An 18,130-nucleotide genomic window follows, 5' to 3' on the forward strand; every position below is an offset into this window, starting at 1 on the left:
TAGGGAGCATGGTCTGTACACAAAGCTGGAAAAATGTAGCTTTGAAAGGACGTCCGTACCATTCCTAGGCTACATAGTCTCTGCAGCTGGATTTCAAATGGATCCCAAGAAAGTGGCGGCTATTAAGAATTGGCCCCGGCCGAGGGGTCTTAAAGCGCTGCAACGCTTCCTCGGCTTTTCCAATTTCTACCATCACTTTATTCCCAATTACTCTCGTATCGTGGCCCTGCTAACTGCCCTCACCCGAAAGGGGGCTAACGAGGTGGATTGGCCTGCTACTGCCTGTCAAGCCTTTGAGACCCTTAAAGAAGCCTTCTTGCTGGACACCTGCCTTCGTCATCCGGATCCCAGCCGGCCCTTCGTGGTGGAAGTAGATGCCTCCAATGTGGCCGTGGGGGCCGTACTGAGTCAGTACTCTGATTCCGGACAGCTGTTGCCCTGTTCATATTTCTCAAGGAAATTCTCTCTGGCAGAGAGCAACTATTGTGTTGGTGACAAAGAGTTGCTAGCCGTGAAACTTGCCCTGGAAGAATGGAGACCAGTGGTTGGAAGGAGCAAACCACCCGATTACGATTTACACTGATCACAAAAATCTAGCATTCTTGAAGCAAGCTCAACGCCTGAACCCGAGACAAGCCCGGTGGTCGCTATTTTTTGATCGGTTTGACTTTACCTTACGCTACCGACCCGGCTCGAAGAATGTCCGAGCTGACGAGCTCTCGCGCTCCTCTGAGGTTGAAGATACTCCTGACACACCTCAGTACATCCTGGACCCGGAGAAAGTTAAGTCTAGCCGCAACCTCAGTGTCCTCCCAAGGGAAGACTATTGCTATTATTTCTCATCCTTTTTTGTGCCAAAGGCTTGCTGAAATAACCAAAGTTATTTCAGCAAGCCTTTGGCACAAAAGTTATTCCAAAGTTATTTCAGCAAGCCTTTGGCACAAAAAAGGATGAGGAATAATAGCAACAAGTAATTGGAGCAAGGATTAGCAATCAGGAGTTATTAAATAATGAAATGAATGATTAAATGAATGTATGTATGTTTATTCTTTTTTGTAATTTTTTATTTTAAAATTTTTAAGAGAGTAAGAGTGGCGATATTATCACTGGTGTCATTATTTGTTTGTTTTTATTTTGATATTTGTAAAATTGTAAACCGGTATGATGGTTATTTCCAAATAGCGGTATATAAATGTTTTTAAATAAATAAATACTACAACCACCAGCATCTCTCCATAGATCCTCGGCCTACCCCGCACCACTGACCATTACCGGATCTATTGGCTTCTCCATCTAAGCTTGGGTTCTCGGCCTACCCTGCTTCGTGGACCACTACCGGACCCACTTCGTGGACCACTACCGGACCACTACCGGACCCATCGTGGACCACTACCGGACCCATTAATTAATTAATTAATTAATTAATTAATTAATTCTCTGCTAAGATGCTGTATATTTGGGACACCATATTTATATTGTACACCTGTATATAATTAACCTTCTCTATCTCTCTCTATTTCTTACAATCCCAGTTCATTAGCCCTTGTTAATTGTAACTGCCTCTCTTCATCACGTTATTTTTGTTTTTGGTTGTATTATTCGCACCCCTGTTTTCTGTAAACCGACATGATGTGAACGAGTTCATGAATGCCGGTATAAAAAAAAAACCTTAAATAAAAAATTTAAAAAAAAATCTCCCTCTTGGGACCTGGTGAGACTGTGGAACTGCCTTTTCCACCCTGCAACCGTAAATGGAACATTGCCATCTGGTTCCTCATCTCCTGGCTGAAATCATCACCCGTTCCCTCAGGTCACCATTTATGTTGCAGCTAATTCTCTGTATCTATCTCTGCCTTGAACTAGCCAATCGCTGCAAGTCCCCAAGGGCCCCGCCCTGTGGGAGGTGCCATCTCTTACAGCGACCAAGGGCCCACGCGTCAATGTCCAAAACACAACTTTCATGCAACCCTCAGCCTGGAGTCCCCACATGTGCGGCTGACTTTCCACCTGTTTGTCCATGGAGAAGACGAAGTTGCTTATCTGTAACAGATGTTCTCCGTAAACAGCAGAACAAATCATCTATGCAGTCTCACTCTCCTCCCTTTAGAGTTGAAACTTAGTTGGTGAAAAGACTGAGGAGACTCATGTGGGATGGGTGAACAGGAACTCCTGTGCATGCTCAGAAAGACTTTTTTCTTTCTCCGCTCTGAGAGAGAATGTCCATGCCGGTACCATCTGAGGATGTCACTCACTTGTGTGGCTGATTGTTCTGCTGCCTACGCAGAAAGGATGTTTCAGGTAAGCAACTTCACTATTTCTGCCTACCTATAAGGTGCATTGTCACAGGTACTAATATGCATCCCTGTACAGAGGCATTGTCAATGGGAGGTGTACAGGTTATCCTAGCCTAAAAGGCACTATGCATCCATGTCACACAGTGTAAGTAGTCTTTAGCTTCCCAGAGGATAGAGTAGGCTGTACTCCAGCTATTCTTCTTCAGACTATTATTTACAGGCAAATTGGACAATCAAAAGCCTGCTTACCTCAGCAGTGCTGGAAACAAAAATAAAGCAGTTTACAGATAAGTAGTTTTAGCAAAGCTCTTGCCTTTTTATACTCTTGTCTGAGACCTGGCCCTCCTCTCAGAGTCCTACCTTCTTATCCCTTTCCACAGGGGAAATGCCCTGCAACCAGGATTCCCTTGTGGGACCAGGCTAAATGTCTGGTCCTGGACTTTTAAGAAGGGTCTAACATATACTCATTTACAATCCAATATTTGATTGTTTTGCTGTAGAAAGGGGCAGGGCGCTTGCTGGGGCAGAACTCCTTTTGTGACATGACTTCTGGATGTGCAGGGAGGATGATGCAAAGATGGTACCCTTGTGTTTGGCAGATAAGGCCTCAGTGCTCAGTGCCCCTAACTTTGTCAGCTTGTGCAAAAGGGGGTTGTGAGCTTCTGAGGCCATGACAGTAATGCAGGAGTTAAAGATTTCATGTATGTGTAAGGAAAAGATGTATGGCTAATGTCTTGTGAATGCTGTCCTTTTGTGAAGAATGGAAAATATAGATTGCATAGCTGTGAACAAGTGTGGGTATTTTTTTGCATTTGGACATTTGCTGGTCTTGCAAGCCAGCAGTTCCTAATGCCTGGTGTTTGCTAAGGCATTTCCAGTTTGTTATTTTAACTGTAATAAGCTTTTTTTTTATGTTAACCACTCCTTATTAATCTCCCTCTTAATGGAGTTAGGACTGCGTGACATGCGATTAAAAGGTTTCCTTTCTTATGTATCAGATAGGACTTTTTCAGTTGAGTGGAACTCTACCCTATCCACTTCACATTAAATTTTGTGTTAGGTTCCCCATGGATCCGTTTTATCACCTACATTATTTAATCTGTACTTGGCACCTTTGGCCACACTTATTCAAAGCTTAGGTTTTTCTTGTTATCTTTATGCCAATGACATACCAATCATTGCTTCATTTGACACCAAGAATAATGATTTTCTGCAACAGTTTAATACTTGCCTCTCTAGAGTAGTTGACTAGCTATCTGCAGCTAGATTAAGAGTCAATCGGACAAATCAGAAGCCATGTGATTTTCCAAGAAGATGGACATTTCCCTTCTTCCTGCCCCTTCTATCAGGCCGATACAGAACAGTGCGCTCCGGCGGAGCGCACTGTTAACCCGCGTTTGGACGCGCGTTTTCGACGCGCAAGCTTTACCACTTATTCAGTAAGGGGTAATAGCGCGTCAAAAACGCGCGTCCAACCCCCCCCCCCCCCAAAACTAATAGCACCCGCAACATGCAAAAGCATGTTGATGGCCCTGTTAGTCATTCCCGCGCGATACAGAAAGTAAAAGGTGCAGCCAAGCCGCACATTTTACTTTCAGAAATTAGCGCCTACCCAAAGGTAGGCGTTAATTTCTGCAGGCACAGGGAAAGTGCACAGAAAAGCAGTAAACACTGTTTTTCTGTACACCTATTAAGTCGGAGGTCCCAAAAGTAAAAAAAAATTTTTTTTTAAAAATTTAAAAATTTAAAATCGGCCCGCGGGTTGAAAACCGGATGCTCAATTTTGACCCATGGCTGTCAGTGGGTTTCAGAACCAACACTGGCAAAACTGAGCGTCGGCTGTCAAACTCGCTGACAGCCGCCGCTCCTGTCAAAAAAGAGGCGCTAGGAATGCGCTAGTGTCCCTAGTGCCACTTTTTACCGCGGGCCCTAATTTGAATAATTTTTTTTTTTTTTAATCATGCGCACAGGAGAGTGGCCTGTGCGCGCGCCGGGAGAGCAGGTGCTTGCCCGCTCTCCTGTGATTTTTACTGTATCGAATCCAAATTCAGGTGAAGAATGTTGCCTCTTCTTTAGGCGTCTTATCCGATTCTAAACTCACTTTTGAACTGAAGTCTCCAAATAACCCAAAAAGCCTAGTTTTGTCTACATCTAATTTGGCAAGTTAGGGGCAAGCGTAACATTTTACGGGTTAAAAAGTGCACCATGGGTGCAAGGGGATTTTTTGCATTGCGGGGTAATAGCTAATAGCCGTATCTACTTGGAATTTACGTGTGATGAGCGCTATTAGCTACACACATTTTGGATGCACTGATCTCCTTATTGCATCGAGGGTTATGGACGCGCATCCAAAACGTGCATCCAAATGCTCTTTAACCTATGCGCTGGGTTGGGCGCACTTTATTGCATCGGCCCCTTAGAGAACAGTTTTCAAAGGGATTTGCCCTGGTAACTGAGAATTTACTCGGTTAAATTGTACGGTTTAAGAACCGTTCTTCCCTCAGTGGATAATACTTTTAATGGGTGAAAAGGATCTCTCAGCCAGCTTTGAGTAGCAAATATTTTTTATTCACTGGCCTGGTTTGACCCTTGATTTCAACAAGCTGAGGTACACTCACAGCACAATGAGAAGGAAAAATAATTTAAAGAACATTTATTACCTAAGTTTCTTTTCACTTCCAGAAGTCAAATGACTGTTAACAAAACCAAAGTATGTCCCATTAAACATGAATGATGCCCCAACAGCACCTTTGTTACCTGCAGAAAAATCAAATGGTCAGGAAATCAAACCATCATATGCACATATCGGAACAGATAAGGAGAGAAAGTATTACAGATAATGGAGAGAAAGTATTACATAAATAAGACAACACCATGTAATAATAAATATTGCTGTTGTGAAATAATAAATATTGCTGTTGTGAAATAATGTAATAATAAATATGCTGTTGTGAAAAATGTAAGAAATCACCAGCAACTTGTGGCAATATGAAGCCCAATCACAATAGTTAACACTGAATATCTCCTTCTCACCAAGTCTGTTGGCAATTCCTGTTTTTACTGTGTTTGTCCCAATATGAAAAATTCGGTTTTCATGCTCAGGCTTCGCTAGGATAACTATCCGAATGTTCCAGAGAGTCTGAATTGTTATCTGTGAAAACAGTGAAAAGGACTGGTATATTACACTTGTGAATGGCAAGTGTGCTTATGTTTAAGAGTGCAAGACACATCTAGAAACTGCTAAAGCAATGTGATGCACTAGGACAGGGGTGGCCAACTCTGGTCCTCAAGAGCCACAAACAGGCCTGGTTTTCAAGATATCCACAATGAATATGCATGAGATATATTTGACTAAAATGGAGGTGGTGCATTCAAATCCATTCCATGCATATTCATTGTGGATATCTTGATCTGTTTGTGGCTCTTGAGGACTGGAGATGGCCTCCACTGCACTATGAAAAGTTCTTTCAGTCAATGTTAAAAAAAGTGGGGAAGAGATGATAATTCAACTGGAAATACCACCCACTTCTTCCCCACAAAATCCAACCTGAAACTCTCAATTACATGACTGAACCAGTAATACAGGAATCAGGAATGTCAATATGGGGTGTCTCAGTGGCACTCAGTGTGCTGCCATGCAAAAGACCCAGGCTGAATTCCTGAGCCCAGCTTCTGCTCTCTGGACTGGCTGATGCCATGCAGGCAGTGTTCATAGTCCCAGGCGGACAATGACACCTGCTGGCTAGAGATACACTGCACTTGTACTAAGTTTCAGAACCTATCAGTTAGTCCTCGGCCTAGGTCTGTGATTCCAGGCCAAGGACTACTACTGCAATGGCCCTGATTGGGTTAAACAAATAAGGGGAAAACCCCAGCTAGTCGCAAATGAAGGCTCTTGGCCACATAGGCACAGAGGTCAGTTCTGATTAAGCTGAAAGTCCAAAAGAACAACAGGAAACTACTAGGCCAAAATAATTACAATTATAAAGAATTTCAGGTTTATCTATGTACAAAATAACTTCAAGACAACACTTAGGGAAGGGGTGGCCAACTCCAGTCCTCAAGAGCCACAAACAGGCTGATTTTCAGGTTATCCACTTGGAGACTTAAAAGTTATTGACTCGGAGACTTAAAAGTCTCCGAGTCAATGAACATATCACCATGGTCACAATTCAACCCGATCTCGACCACATTAGCTGAAAAAATGCTAAAAAGTATCAATCCTGCGCGTCATGACTTGGACACCATCCCTACTCGCAACCTGAAAGATATGGCTCATATAATCGCCCCTACTATAGCCGCCATCGTCAACAAATCACTCGATGAAGGTGAGCTACCAACCATGTTAAAAACAGCTACCATAACTCCAATTCTAAAAAAGAAGAATCTAGATCCCAAAGACCTGAATAACTACCGTCCGATCTCTAACCTGCCTATACTTGCCAAGCTGACCGAGAAGGCTGCTCTGTCTCAACTAAACAAACACCTTGAAAACAACAAAATTCTACACGATGCACAACATGGATTCAGAAAAAATCACAGTACAGAAACACTACTCGTCAACCTTTCTAACGAAATATTAAGAGGTCTCGACAACAAAATAAACCATCTTCTAATTCTACTTGACCTGTCTGCGGCTTTTGATACCGTTGACCACAAAAGTCTTATATCAAGACTTGCCAACATCGGCCTCACAGGATGTACCCTCAACTGGTTCTCATCTTACCTTCAGAACAGATTCTTCAAGGTATCACTGAACAACAACTCGTCTAAACCCATTCCTCTAGAAACCGGCGTACCTCAAGGGTCCGCTCTATCTGCAACCCTTTTCAACATATACCTTCTACCGTTATGCCACCTCATCTTCAGCCTCGGAATCTCATTCTACATGTATGCCGTTGACATCCAGTTCATCATCCCAATCTCCAATACACTAGAAGAAGCTCTCTCCACAGCAGCAAACCACCTAACCGCAATAAGAAACATGCTCAACAAACTAAAGCTGTGCTTGAACATGAATAAAACCGAATGCATCCTCATAGGAAGAAATGTCCCAGATCAAACTATCATTACACAATCCCTTACTATCGACAACATCAGCATCCAGATAAAAAACAACTCTAAGAACCTCGGAATATGGATTGACAAAGACCTCAACTTAAAAAAGAGCATCGCTACCAAAACCAAAGAAGGATTCCACAAACTGCAAGTCCTAAAACATCTAAAACCACTCCTCCACTATCAGGAATTCCAAACAGTACTTCAATCGCTTATCTTCTGCAGCCTTGACTACTGCAATTCGCTCGTGTTAGGTCTTCCCAAATCGTACCTAAAACCTCTCCAATCACTACAAAACGCCGCAGCCAGAGTCCTAACTGGCAAAAAAAAAATCTGATCACATCACCCCTGTGCTAAGAAGTCTTCACTGGCTCCCAATCGACCAGAGAATCCAATTCAAAACCCTCACCCTAGTGCACAACGGTCTACACAAAACAGAAAACAACGCACTCTACAACATGATACATCAACACAAACCTCAGAGACACACCAGAACTTCCAGCAAACTACTCCTGGATATTCCAAAACTTCCTTCTGCCAAACTCACGTGCACAAGAAACAGAGCATTCTCAATTGCAGGGCCACACTTATGGAACTCCCTACCACAATACCTAAGCGCAATATCAGACAACAAATCCTTTAAAAAAGAACTTTAAACCTGGCTCTTCAGCAAAACATTCAGAGATGGCGTAGGCTAACTTCATAAAACATACAACAGCTCCCCAGTAAATTGAGCACTCTAATCCCTATTACCTCACCCCCCCCCCCCCCCGCCTGACCCCCCCTTACCCCCTCCCTAACTTTTCTTCGCTGGAATTTCCCTCTCCATATATTCTTGTGCATAGTTATTTATGTTTTACAAATGCCTCCGAGCTAGTAATGCTCTAACGTTTTTTGACCTGACCTTGTTCATTCGTTTAATTCCAGTTAGATGTTTTTTACCCGATCAGTTTGATGTATACTATACCGTTATATGTAACAATTTGTTCGATTGTAAACCGGGGTGAAGGCTAACTGCTAAACCTCGGTATAGAAAAGCCTTGAAATAAATAAATAAACGTTTAAATATCTGACTCCAGCTCTCCGGGAGAGCACTCAGGATCTCCAGATCCTAGAAACTGCCGTCTCTTTTTAGCTGCAGCCTCTTTTCTCTGCCTGTGCTGAGATGGCAAGCACTAGAATGGAGTCTGAGGCAGGAGAAAGCTCTGCTGCCAAATTCTCTGCTGATTGGTTTATTTTGATAGCTAGAGCCAATCAGCAGCAAGAAACTGGGGAAACATTTTTTTTTGTCACCAGTCCTGCAAGGAGATGGAGAGGAGAAGGGAAGAGAAAATGTGCAAAGTTTGTGTCAGTGAGAGAGATCCAAAGGGGGGAGGTAGGAGGAGAAAAACTGTATATGTGTGTGTGTGTGTGGTGGGGGGGGGGGCAGAGAGAGAGAGAGGAGAGAGAACAAGAGAACCTGTATATGTGCATGGGGTGAGGGTAGGGTTCCAGTGAGAGGTGAGAGCAAGAGAAGTGCTTGGAGGGAACAATGACAGGAGGGAGCAAGAGTGACTTTGGATGAGTGTGTGTGAGGGTGAGAAAGCGAGAGGAGGAGGAGTGGGGGGAAGCAAGAGTGTGGGGAGAGCCAGAAGAGACAGTAAGGATGGGAAAAGAGCGGGGCAAGCAAGGAAAGGAACAAGAATGTGGAAGGAGTTAAAGGAGACAGCCAGAGGAGAAAGCAAGAGTAAAGGGGTGGAAGGAAAAGGGGAGCAAGAATGTGTGTGTGTGTGTGTAGGGGGGGAGGAGAGATCATGAGTTGGGGTAGAGAGGGGAGCGAGATGAATTATGGGAAGATGAGAGCAAGGGGAGCAGGAAGAAAAGGTGGGGAATGAGTAGGAGAAAGAGCAGCCTGGGTTGGGGGGAGGAATCCAGGATGATAATGGAGGAGGGAAGGGGATAAGGAATGGAAGAGAAAGTGCAGGAATGGTGAAAGCAGTGCAGCTAGGATGAACAGGACGAGGCGAAAGAAGACAAAAGCAGAAGAAGGAAAAAGAAAGAAGGAAAGAAGAGAGAATTGAAACAGAAAAGACAAATGAGGGAGGACACCAGAGAGAGACAGAAAGCAAAGAAAGGAACAGAGATAAGGACAGAGAATGATAACAAAAAATGACGCAGAGCCAGAAATTTAAGCCAGAGACACCAGGTTGGAATCTGTTTTATTAGCTGATGCACCCTGGAGGGGTGAGTGGAAGAAAGCAAGTCTGCACAGCCCACCCGACCCCCTCACCCCCGCTAATAGGGTGAGCAGACTCAGGGCCCATTTGCATACAATGGAGGCGGTGCAAGCAGATCTATCTCATGTATATTCATTGTGGATATATCCTGAATACTTAGCCTTTGTGTGGTTCTCGAGGACCAGAGTTGGTCACCTGTGACTTAGGGCCTGATTCACAAAGTATTTTTTTCTCATTCTGGGGAGGAAAGGTTTAGTGAACAGGCCTTTAGAGCATTTGAAATCTTATAGATTCTTACTTGAATGCAATCAATAAATTACCCTCTTTCCCAAACATTCACTATTTACTAAAACCCTCTACAAAACTGCCCACAGGACCAGTGATCTTGAAGTCATAACGGCTAGCCAGGACGACTAAAATTAATCCTTGTGGGATTAATTGAATCAGTTGATTCTGGTTCCCTAATTCATTAAGGGGTAGATTTTCAAAAAGCGCGATTTGGCGTACTTTTGTTGGCGCATCAGGCGCAAACAAAAGTACGCTGGATTTTAGTAGATACGCGCGTAGCCGTATCCCTCCGAGGCCGCTCCAAAATCGGAGCGGCCTCGGAGCGGCCGTATCCCTCCCATCCCTCCGAAATCGGAGCGGCCTCGGAGGGAACTTTCTTTTGCCCTCCCCTCACCTTCCCCTCCCTTCCCCTACCTAACCCACCCGCCCGGCCCTGTCTAAACCCCCCCCTTACCTTTGTCGGGGGATTTACGCCTCCCGGAGGGAGACGTAAATCCCCACGCGCCAGCGGGCCGCTAGCGCGCCGGGATGCAACCTGGGGGCGGGTCCGGAGGGCGCGGCCATGCCCCCAGACCGCCCCGGGCCGTAACCACGCCCCCGGGCCCGCCCCCAAAACGCTACACCCCGCCCCGAAAACGTCGCGTGGATCGGGCCCGCCCCCGACACGCCTCCCTCGGAAAACCCCGGGACTTACGCGAGTCCCGGGGCTCTGCGCGCGCCAGTAGGCCTATGTAAAATAGGCGCACCGGCGCGCAGGGCCCTGCTCGCGTAAATCCGTGGATTTACGCGAGCAGGGCTCTTAAAATCCGCCCCTAAGGAGTTTATGCACTATCTCAGGGGTACTCAATCTGGTCCTCAGGGCCCCCCAACCAGTCAGATTTTCAGGCTATCATTAATGAATATGCATGAGATTTTTTTTTTTAGCATGCACTACCTTCTATGTATGCAAATATTTCTCATGCTACATTCATTAGGGATATCCTGAAAACCTGACTGGCAAGGGGAAGCCCAAGGACTGGTTTGAGCACCCCTGTACTAACCAGCATGGTTACCTGCCAGTTGGCTTTTAAGGCCCAGTTTCTGAAAATAATAAGATGCAGAATGCGGCAGCGTTATTTGGGCCACATTAAAAACACCAAATTCATGCTAATGCAGATCGCGCTCTGCATATTCAGTGTTTCCAAAGCTAAAGGGCTGCTTAGGTGCAGAGGAACCTCCCCTGTCGTTCCTCCACAGTCTAACCCCCACCCCTCCCCATCCCTCTAGAATATAAGTGGCTGGCAATCCAGACCCACATGCCCTGAAATACCGTCGGGTCTTCTGAATCCACAAAATGCCCACAGATCCACACTTGCGTGCTGATCTGGGTCCCAGGAATCTTGGCTAGCAGGAGAGAGCTGGTTTTCCTTCTGCAAGCTACGGCGTCAAACCGCACATGGTTTGATGTGTGGGTCACTGTGTCAGCAGCACCATTTTGGATATGGCTTTATGACTGGTAGGAGAGAAACAAGCTCTCTCCTGCTGACAAATATTCAGTGCAACATAGCAACAAGTGGGAATTTGGGGGTGAGCAGTCTGACTGTTTTTCAGTAGGATGGGGAGCAGGAGGGGCCAGAAAACCCTGATTTCCAGGAGCCTAGAAGGCCTGATTGTGGAGTGGGTGGGCCCAGTCACCCACCCGGATTCTTTGGGGGGGGGAGGGGGGGAGGAGGGAGGGAGATAGACCCGAAGTCCATTTGCAGATGGAGGGGAGCCGTGGAAGGCCACAGTGGGGTGTCAGCAGGAGGGGGAATGCAGTGGCATGGGGTTAATAAGTGCCTCCAGCAAGAAAGTTAACTAAATTTCATTGAATATATCTGTGGCAGCCCCAATGGGCAAACCAAGTTATTTGGCTGACTAAGGGCTGAAATGGGAATTCTCCTTCGGTGATGTTTTCTGCCAGCAAGGTTCAGCCTGTAGTTTATCTTTCTACTCCAGATCTCAGCATATCATCCACATGACATAGCCCTGTATGGATACATGACATGAGTGTGGGCCTCACCATTGTAACACAGCCTGACTGCCAAATCAAAACGCCAGTCCCAAGGTTGCCAAATACACAGGATGCCAGTACTTCCTCTGAAATCTCTAAAATCAGACATTCTCCCTCAAAACCCAGCTTGCCTTTGAAAATGAATGAAATCTCTCTTTTTCTCAGAGCGATGGGTGGCATTTCTTGCCAACAGGAATCTTACCAGTTTAAAATCTGTACCAGTAATTTCACGTAAGGAGCGTGTCAAGATCTCAACCCATTCCTTCTCACCCAAAGGATCTTCCTGAGTTCCAATCACATAGATGTCGTGCTGAATATAATCTGCTGTGTCATCTCTGGTTTTTCCCTGTCCCTTGGAGAGGAACCAGGATGTGATCTTCTTTGGGGGGGGTGCATCACCTGTGGCACCAGAACCAAATCAAGTCAAAATGACTTTGCATGAAACCGCAAGAGATTCTTAGTCCCTCCCTACAGATTTATATGTAGGTGAACACACAGACATACATGCACTGCAATCTGACTGCTATCATATTTCATTGAGTTTCTGTTCTTAGCACATCCAAGAGTGGCAAAGGACGCGACAAGACTTCACTTTCTTATCAAGGTCTTTGAAACTATGGAGACCTATGCATACTAAACATTATTTTTTGCATGAGCCTAAAAATTTAGGGCCAGATTTTAAAAGGCCTACGCACATAAATCCCGGGGATTTACGCATGTAGGTGGCCTTACGCTCACTGGGCCTATTTTCAAAGGCCCGGCCACGCATGTAAGTCCCGGAGCTTCGGGAAGGGGCGGGGAGGGGGTGGGGCGGGGTGGGACGTGGCTAGAGGCCCCCGGCACAGCAGCCATTTGCCGCTGTGCCGGGAGATCACGTGCCGGCAGGGTGCCAGCACGCGCAACCTGCACCTGCCCCGAGACAGGCACAAAAGGTAAGATAAAGTTTTGGCGGGGGGAGCCTAGGTTAGGGCTAGTGGGCAGGTAGGTTAGGGGAAGAGGAAGGGAGCTTAGTGTAGGAGGTTGGGAAATTCTCTCCCAGTCTGCTCCGAAATTGGAGCGGACTGGGAGGGAACTGAGGAAGGCTGCGGGTGTTGGCGCGCGCAGAATGCACAAGTGTGCACCCCCTTGTGTGCACCGACCCCTGAATTTATAACATGCGTGCACCTGTGCGCGATGTTATAAAATTGGATGTCCATGTGTGCGCACCGGGTAGTGTGCACACATGGACACGCGCGTGCATTCTTTTAAAATCTACCCGTTAATGTGCATAGCAAAACACCACTTAACAGTCTATTCACTAAATGTAGCTCAGACTCACAAGGAAATTGCTCAAAGTGTTCACAGATGATTAGAATGCACAATGAGGACTATTTTGATAATATCTGTGGTGCTTGCAGGCGGAACTACAAGCTCATTTTCAACTGGAAACTCCTTGGTGCACACAAATACCCTGGTAAATTGCACTTGCATGGGAGTAGGTGAAAGCATGCACCGGAAAGCACACACAGATTTCAAAATGAACAGTGGGCACACTTTTATACATACTGAGGGAGGGAGGGAGGGAGGAATTTTCAAAGGATTTTTTTTTTCTCCTTTACCACAGAAATCCCTATTAATATTGCCTCTACTAAGCTTTACTGTGTAGGCTCCTTTATGAAAAGAAACCCAGAAGGCAATGGACATGGACATGGAATCCAAGGCCTGTCTCATCATGAGCATGGTTCCGTCACACTGGTGCCCTTGTAGGCTAATGAAACACAACTGATCTAATCTAGGTTCCGTGAAGAAGTCAGTGCAAACAGAGCATGGTTCCCCCTAAGTTAAAGTCGCAGGTTGCCTTCCACTTTAAGGCTTTGGCAAGTTGATGGCAGAGTGAGTGACCCCCTGCAGATTACAGCAGTGGTAGGTTTCAGGCACAGCCACATAATAAGTTAGACAGAAATAAAAACCGCATTTTGAATCTGGTATTTTAGCATCGTGGTTAGCATAAAACCCAAGGACCCTGATTTGACTCCTTTAGCCAATATGTGACCTTGAGCAAGTCACTTCACTTCCCTGTGTACAAACCTAAGGTCTGATTCACAGAATGAATAAAATCTTAGTGAAACAGGCCATTAGACTGTAAACTTCTTTTTTAAATAATTACATTATAACTATATGAATTATTTTGTACAGAGTTGTGTACATAGGTACTGCGGAAATAAAAATATTTTACAAAATAATATAGTAGCTTAGCTGTCTAATTCTAATATCTGTGTAATTATTTGTGGTAATCGAAAAAAGCTCAAAATATTTAGCTCCACAAAGCCGTGCTCCATGATTTCTCACTCCAAAAACACGATCAGATTCCTGCTCTGGCATGTATTAAAAATAAAGCATTATCTAAGAACTCAGCTCTGCCACGAGCCTGGACACCTGGCCTCCACCGAGCAGGCTCTGCAAATGAGGGACGTGCTAACCCATGTTCCAAGTGCCAATGAAAACAGTGATCATGTCCGGCTCTGGCTGCCCGGAATGCTTGTTCTTCATCTGCTGGAGAAGCTGGCAGAAGCCTTCTCTCTTCTGTGGATGAAAGGATAGGCAGGAAAACCAAGTCAATTTCCTGTCATCAATAGCAGTGCTCATACACAAGCAGAGTACCAAGAGAGAGAATGATTGCAGTTTGTCAGGGACTGATGTCCCACCTCAGAATCACACTTGGGGGGTGGGGGGGGAACAGATTTAAAGGATCAGAGAAACATAAGTAAAATTGCAAATGTAGATCTTTGCACAGAGTGATGCAATTTGATTTCTTTTTCTGCCTCTTATGGAAAACTAATTGAATGATAAAGTGGAAGTGTTTAACAGAACACACTCCAGTTTTTTAAATTGTATACCGATGTTTAATATTAATTATTTTGACCGAGAAAAATAAGGTGTGTTGGCCCAGGGTAATTTGGCTAAGTATGGATAAATTCTGGGATAAATAAATTGTATGGATCTGAAGGCGTGCGTTCTGACCTTTAAAGAGAGGCGTGTCAGAACTGTACAGCGCAGAGCAGTGTAACCTGAATGTTTCACTTTGATGTTTAAGTTTGTTCTGTTTACATACTGTTTACCTGAACTAATATTTTCCCTTCCAGAAATTGCAGGAAATCAGAATTGAGCAAAATATATGCTATGTCACGTTTGTGCAGGTCAACTGACAAAGGCTTTTTTTTTGCTTTATGATTGCTCTGCCTTCATACTATTGAGAAATCTGGCTCTTAATGTCCAGAGAAGTGGCATTACCAATGATCACCTCCTCTGAGATCAAGGACCTAACCCTTTCTGCCCCAGTTTTAGTGGATCAGATTTTCATGATCAGAGACTGCAATCTGATAAACCCACAGCTGTGAGAAAATCCCTGGATTCAGGTTGGCACTTCATCGCAATCTTTTGACCCGTCTCTATTTGTTTTAATGTTATCTGCCACGTAGGGAATGTCCAGAACTCCTACACCATCTGGCATTAGTGTCATATGATTTGAGTCCATGTTGTGCACATCATTAAAGTACCGGGGGGACCTTCAAACAGTCAGATGACCTGAGTTGCAATTATTCTTCTTCCCATCCCCTTCATAACATTTCTCCATGTTATCAGACATGTTAGGGGGGTGGGGAGGAGGAGAACTGCAGGCAGTGGTGAAGCTTTTCTCGGAGGCAATTTAAGATAAAGCAAAGCAAGTATTGCAAAATATCCACAAATAAGAAACCTGTAGATGCTTTATAATGAGTTCATATGTCTTGCAAGAGCCAGCAACCATTGAATAGAAATCTAACTCTTTCACGTCTAGGCTAACGGAACCATCTACCTTCTGGTCCTCTCACCCCCACCTGTGCAAAGGAACAATCTTATATGATAAGAGGCACCTCTTGCAAGACATTAACTTACAGCAGTTAGGCACTGTGTATTTCCCTCAGCTGCTTAGGCTTTTGATAAAGGAACCCTGTAGGCCAGTATTCTTCCTGCTCCCAGCACATACCTTGGAGTCAGCAAAAACATATTCTTTCCGCTGTGTCTTCTCTTTTTCCGTCTCTGTCACAATCACCAGTTTATTGGGGAACTTCTGGGACTTAATCAGCTGCAAGACTAAGAAATGGGGATTCATGAATGAAATTCAGTCACCTTATAATCTGAACAGTGTTTGGATATGATTCCAATGGCTGGGGTACACAGGCTCTATAATGGGGTAGCTATTCAAAGCAAAGCCAGCTAACTTGAGATATTTCTCTACTTAGCTGGATAAGTCCTTATCTGTCAAAGTTTAGACCTGAAATATTGAGAAGGTCTAACAGACAGATAACTTATCCAGCTGAGTCTGAATATTGCTATTTAGCTGAATAAGTTATGTAGCTAACTAGCGCCACTCCAATATGCCCATTGCTCGCCCACAAGTTATCCGGCTAAAAACTTTGCCAAATAAGTGACTTATCCATGTAACTGGCAGCTGCTGAACATAGCCGGATATCCAGCGTCCGCTACTTAAGCCAGATAAGTCCTGTGTGTGTATCTGCTTTGTTTTTATGCCATTAGTGGAAGCAGGCATCTGTACAACAGTTGGGAGAGCATCAGGTTCTCTTACTTTTCTTATTGTTATAGAATTTGTCATCTGGGCCATCCTTTGCTTTCTTTATAATCAGCTTCCCCAACTCCACATCAACCTTGATTTGCATCTTTTGAGGAATTCCAAGGTACTCTGCTTTCACCTACAGGAAAGAGGAAAGATCTGTTCAATGACCCCATCTCAAATCTAGTCACAGAATATATCATAACTGAGACATGATCAGGAACAGGAAACTGCAGGGCAGTTTCATTCCAAAAAAATAATATGGATTTATGGAGAACAGTTTGTACAAAATTTCTGTGCAATTTATTCACATTAGGGCTAGAAATGCTATGATCTTTCAAAACTAGCCTAATGGAGATTTTGATTCCTTGATTGTCCATCCAGCTTCAGTGAGGAATCAATCTGATCAAAGGCATAGACCAAGAACCAGCCACTATAAAAAGAAAGCAAGCCAAATCTTGAGACTTTAGACCTAGATTCATTATTTTGCTATCAATATAGTGAAAATAGCGCCTGTGATTTAAAAAAAGGGGTGTGGTTAGGCTAATTTTCCTGGTACTACATTGCATAGGTATTAACATGATGTGCAATACCATTATTGCATTGCATGTTATTTTCACATTGCATACTACAGTTTGGGCTGCTAAAGAGAGAGGGAGAGACAGAAAGAGAGAGTGAGAGTCTCACCAAAAAGTTAACTATTTATACCACAGTAGAGGGGGCACTAGTAACTTAGGGTGAATTTTGGGGAGGGTTAGGTTTTGGGGGGCAGCTTTACATGCACAGTCATACATATGAACAGCACAGTTACCATCAGTGAATATTTAATGTGATTTGGAGTGATGACAGGTGAAAGAAGAGTAGATTTCTACCAAGTTCTCTCTACCTAGCTTGATGCACTCTCTACCTAACTGCAATCAAGCTAGGTAGAGAGAACATGGTAAAAATCTACTCTTCTTTCATCTTTCATCACTCCAAATCACATTAAATCTTCACTGATGGTAACTGTGCTGTTCGTACATATGACTGTGCATGTAAAACTGATCCCAAAAACCCACTGCACCTCAGCCCACAAACCTCACCCTGAGTTCATTATGCTCCCTCTTACAGTGGTATAAAAAGTTCAAATATAAGTGAGCCTCCACAGATGCACGCTCTCTCTCTCTCTCACTCTCTCTCTCTCCCTCCCGAACCGGCATTTGCAATAAATACCTTTCTGGCTGTATCGCACAGCCATGTTAACCAACCCTCATTTCCATTAACTTCACCCAAACTCCTCCCACTCAGATACTAATTTTAAATTTGTCTTAATGCCCACGATAATGCCCTAATGCATTTTGATAAATGACCCTGTTAGTTAGTTAGGTATTTGTGGAAAAAGAAGAATACAGGGAGGATAACTTTCAAACAAATGAGAGCGGTGGCATATTTGAGCGTATATGGCCATGAGCAGATGTATGCTAATATTTTATAATCTGCATGTATAATATACTTTATTTAAAAACTTTTATATTCTGCTACTTCCAATTACTTTTTCAGAGCAGATTACATGCAGTACACTCATAATTAAAATCAACAAAAACATACATTAAAATACAGTAAAAATATAAACATTAAATACAGCAAATAAAACATAAAAAGCATTAAATGTTTT

The 18,130-nt window shown here is 44.1% G+C and overlaps 1 protein-coding gene across 4 annotated transcripts in view; it reads right to left on the minus strand.

Annotated features, from left to right (window-relative positions):
* Positions 1–18,130, minus strand: part of INPP5D (inositol polyphosphate-5-phosphatase D) — a 243,623-nt gene that overhangs the window by 112,068 nt on the left and 113,425 nt on the right. For all 4 annotated transcript variants that reach the window (XM_029616170.1, XM_029616171.1, XM_029616172.1 and 1 more), the window contains 6 exons: positions 16,492–16,615; positions 15,892–15,998; positions 14,348–14,450; positions 12,091–12,287; positions 5,328–5,445; positions 4,955–5,051 (listed from right to left, as the gene is read on the minus strand). In XM_029616170.1, coding sequence (XP_029472030.1) covers positions 4,955–5,051; positions 5,328–5,445; positions 12,091–12,287; positions 14,348–14,450; positions 15,892–15,998; positions 16,492–16,615 — 746 coding nt within the window. The remainder of the gene's footprint in view (positions 1–4,954; positions 5,052–5,327; positions 5,446–12,090; positions 12,288–14,347; positions 14,451–15,891; positions 15,999–16,491; positions 16,616–18,130) is intronic.

The sequence above is a fragment of the Rhinatrema bivittatum genome, chromosome 9 (genome assembly GCF_901001135.1).
Source record: "Rhinatrema bivittatum chromosome 9, aRhiBiv1.1, whole genome shotgun sequence".
NCBI classification, from domain to species: domain Eukaryota; kingdom Metazoa; phylum Chordata; class Amphibia; order Gymnophiona; family Rhinatrematidae; genus Rhinatrema; species Rhinatrema bivittatum.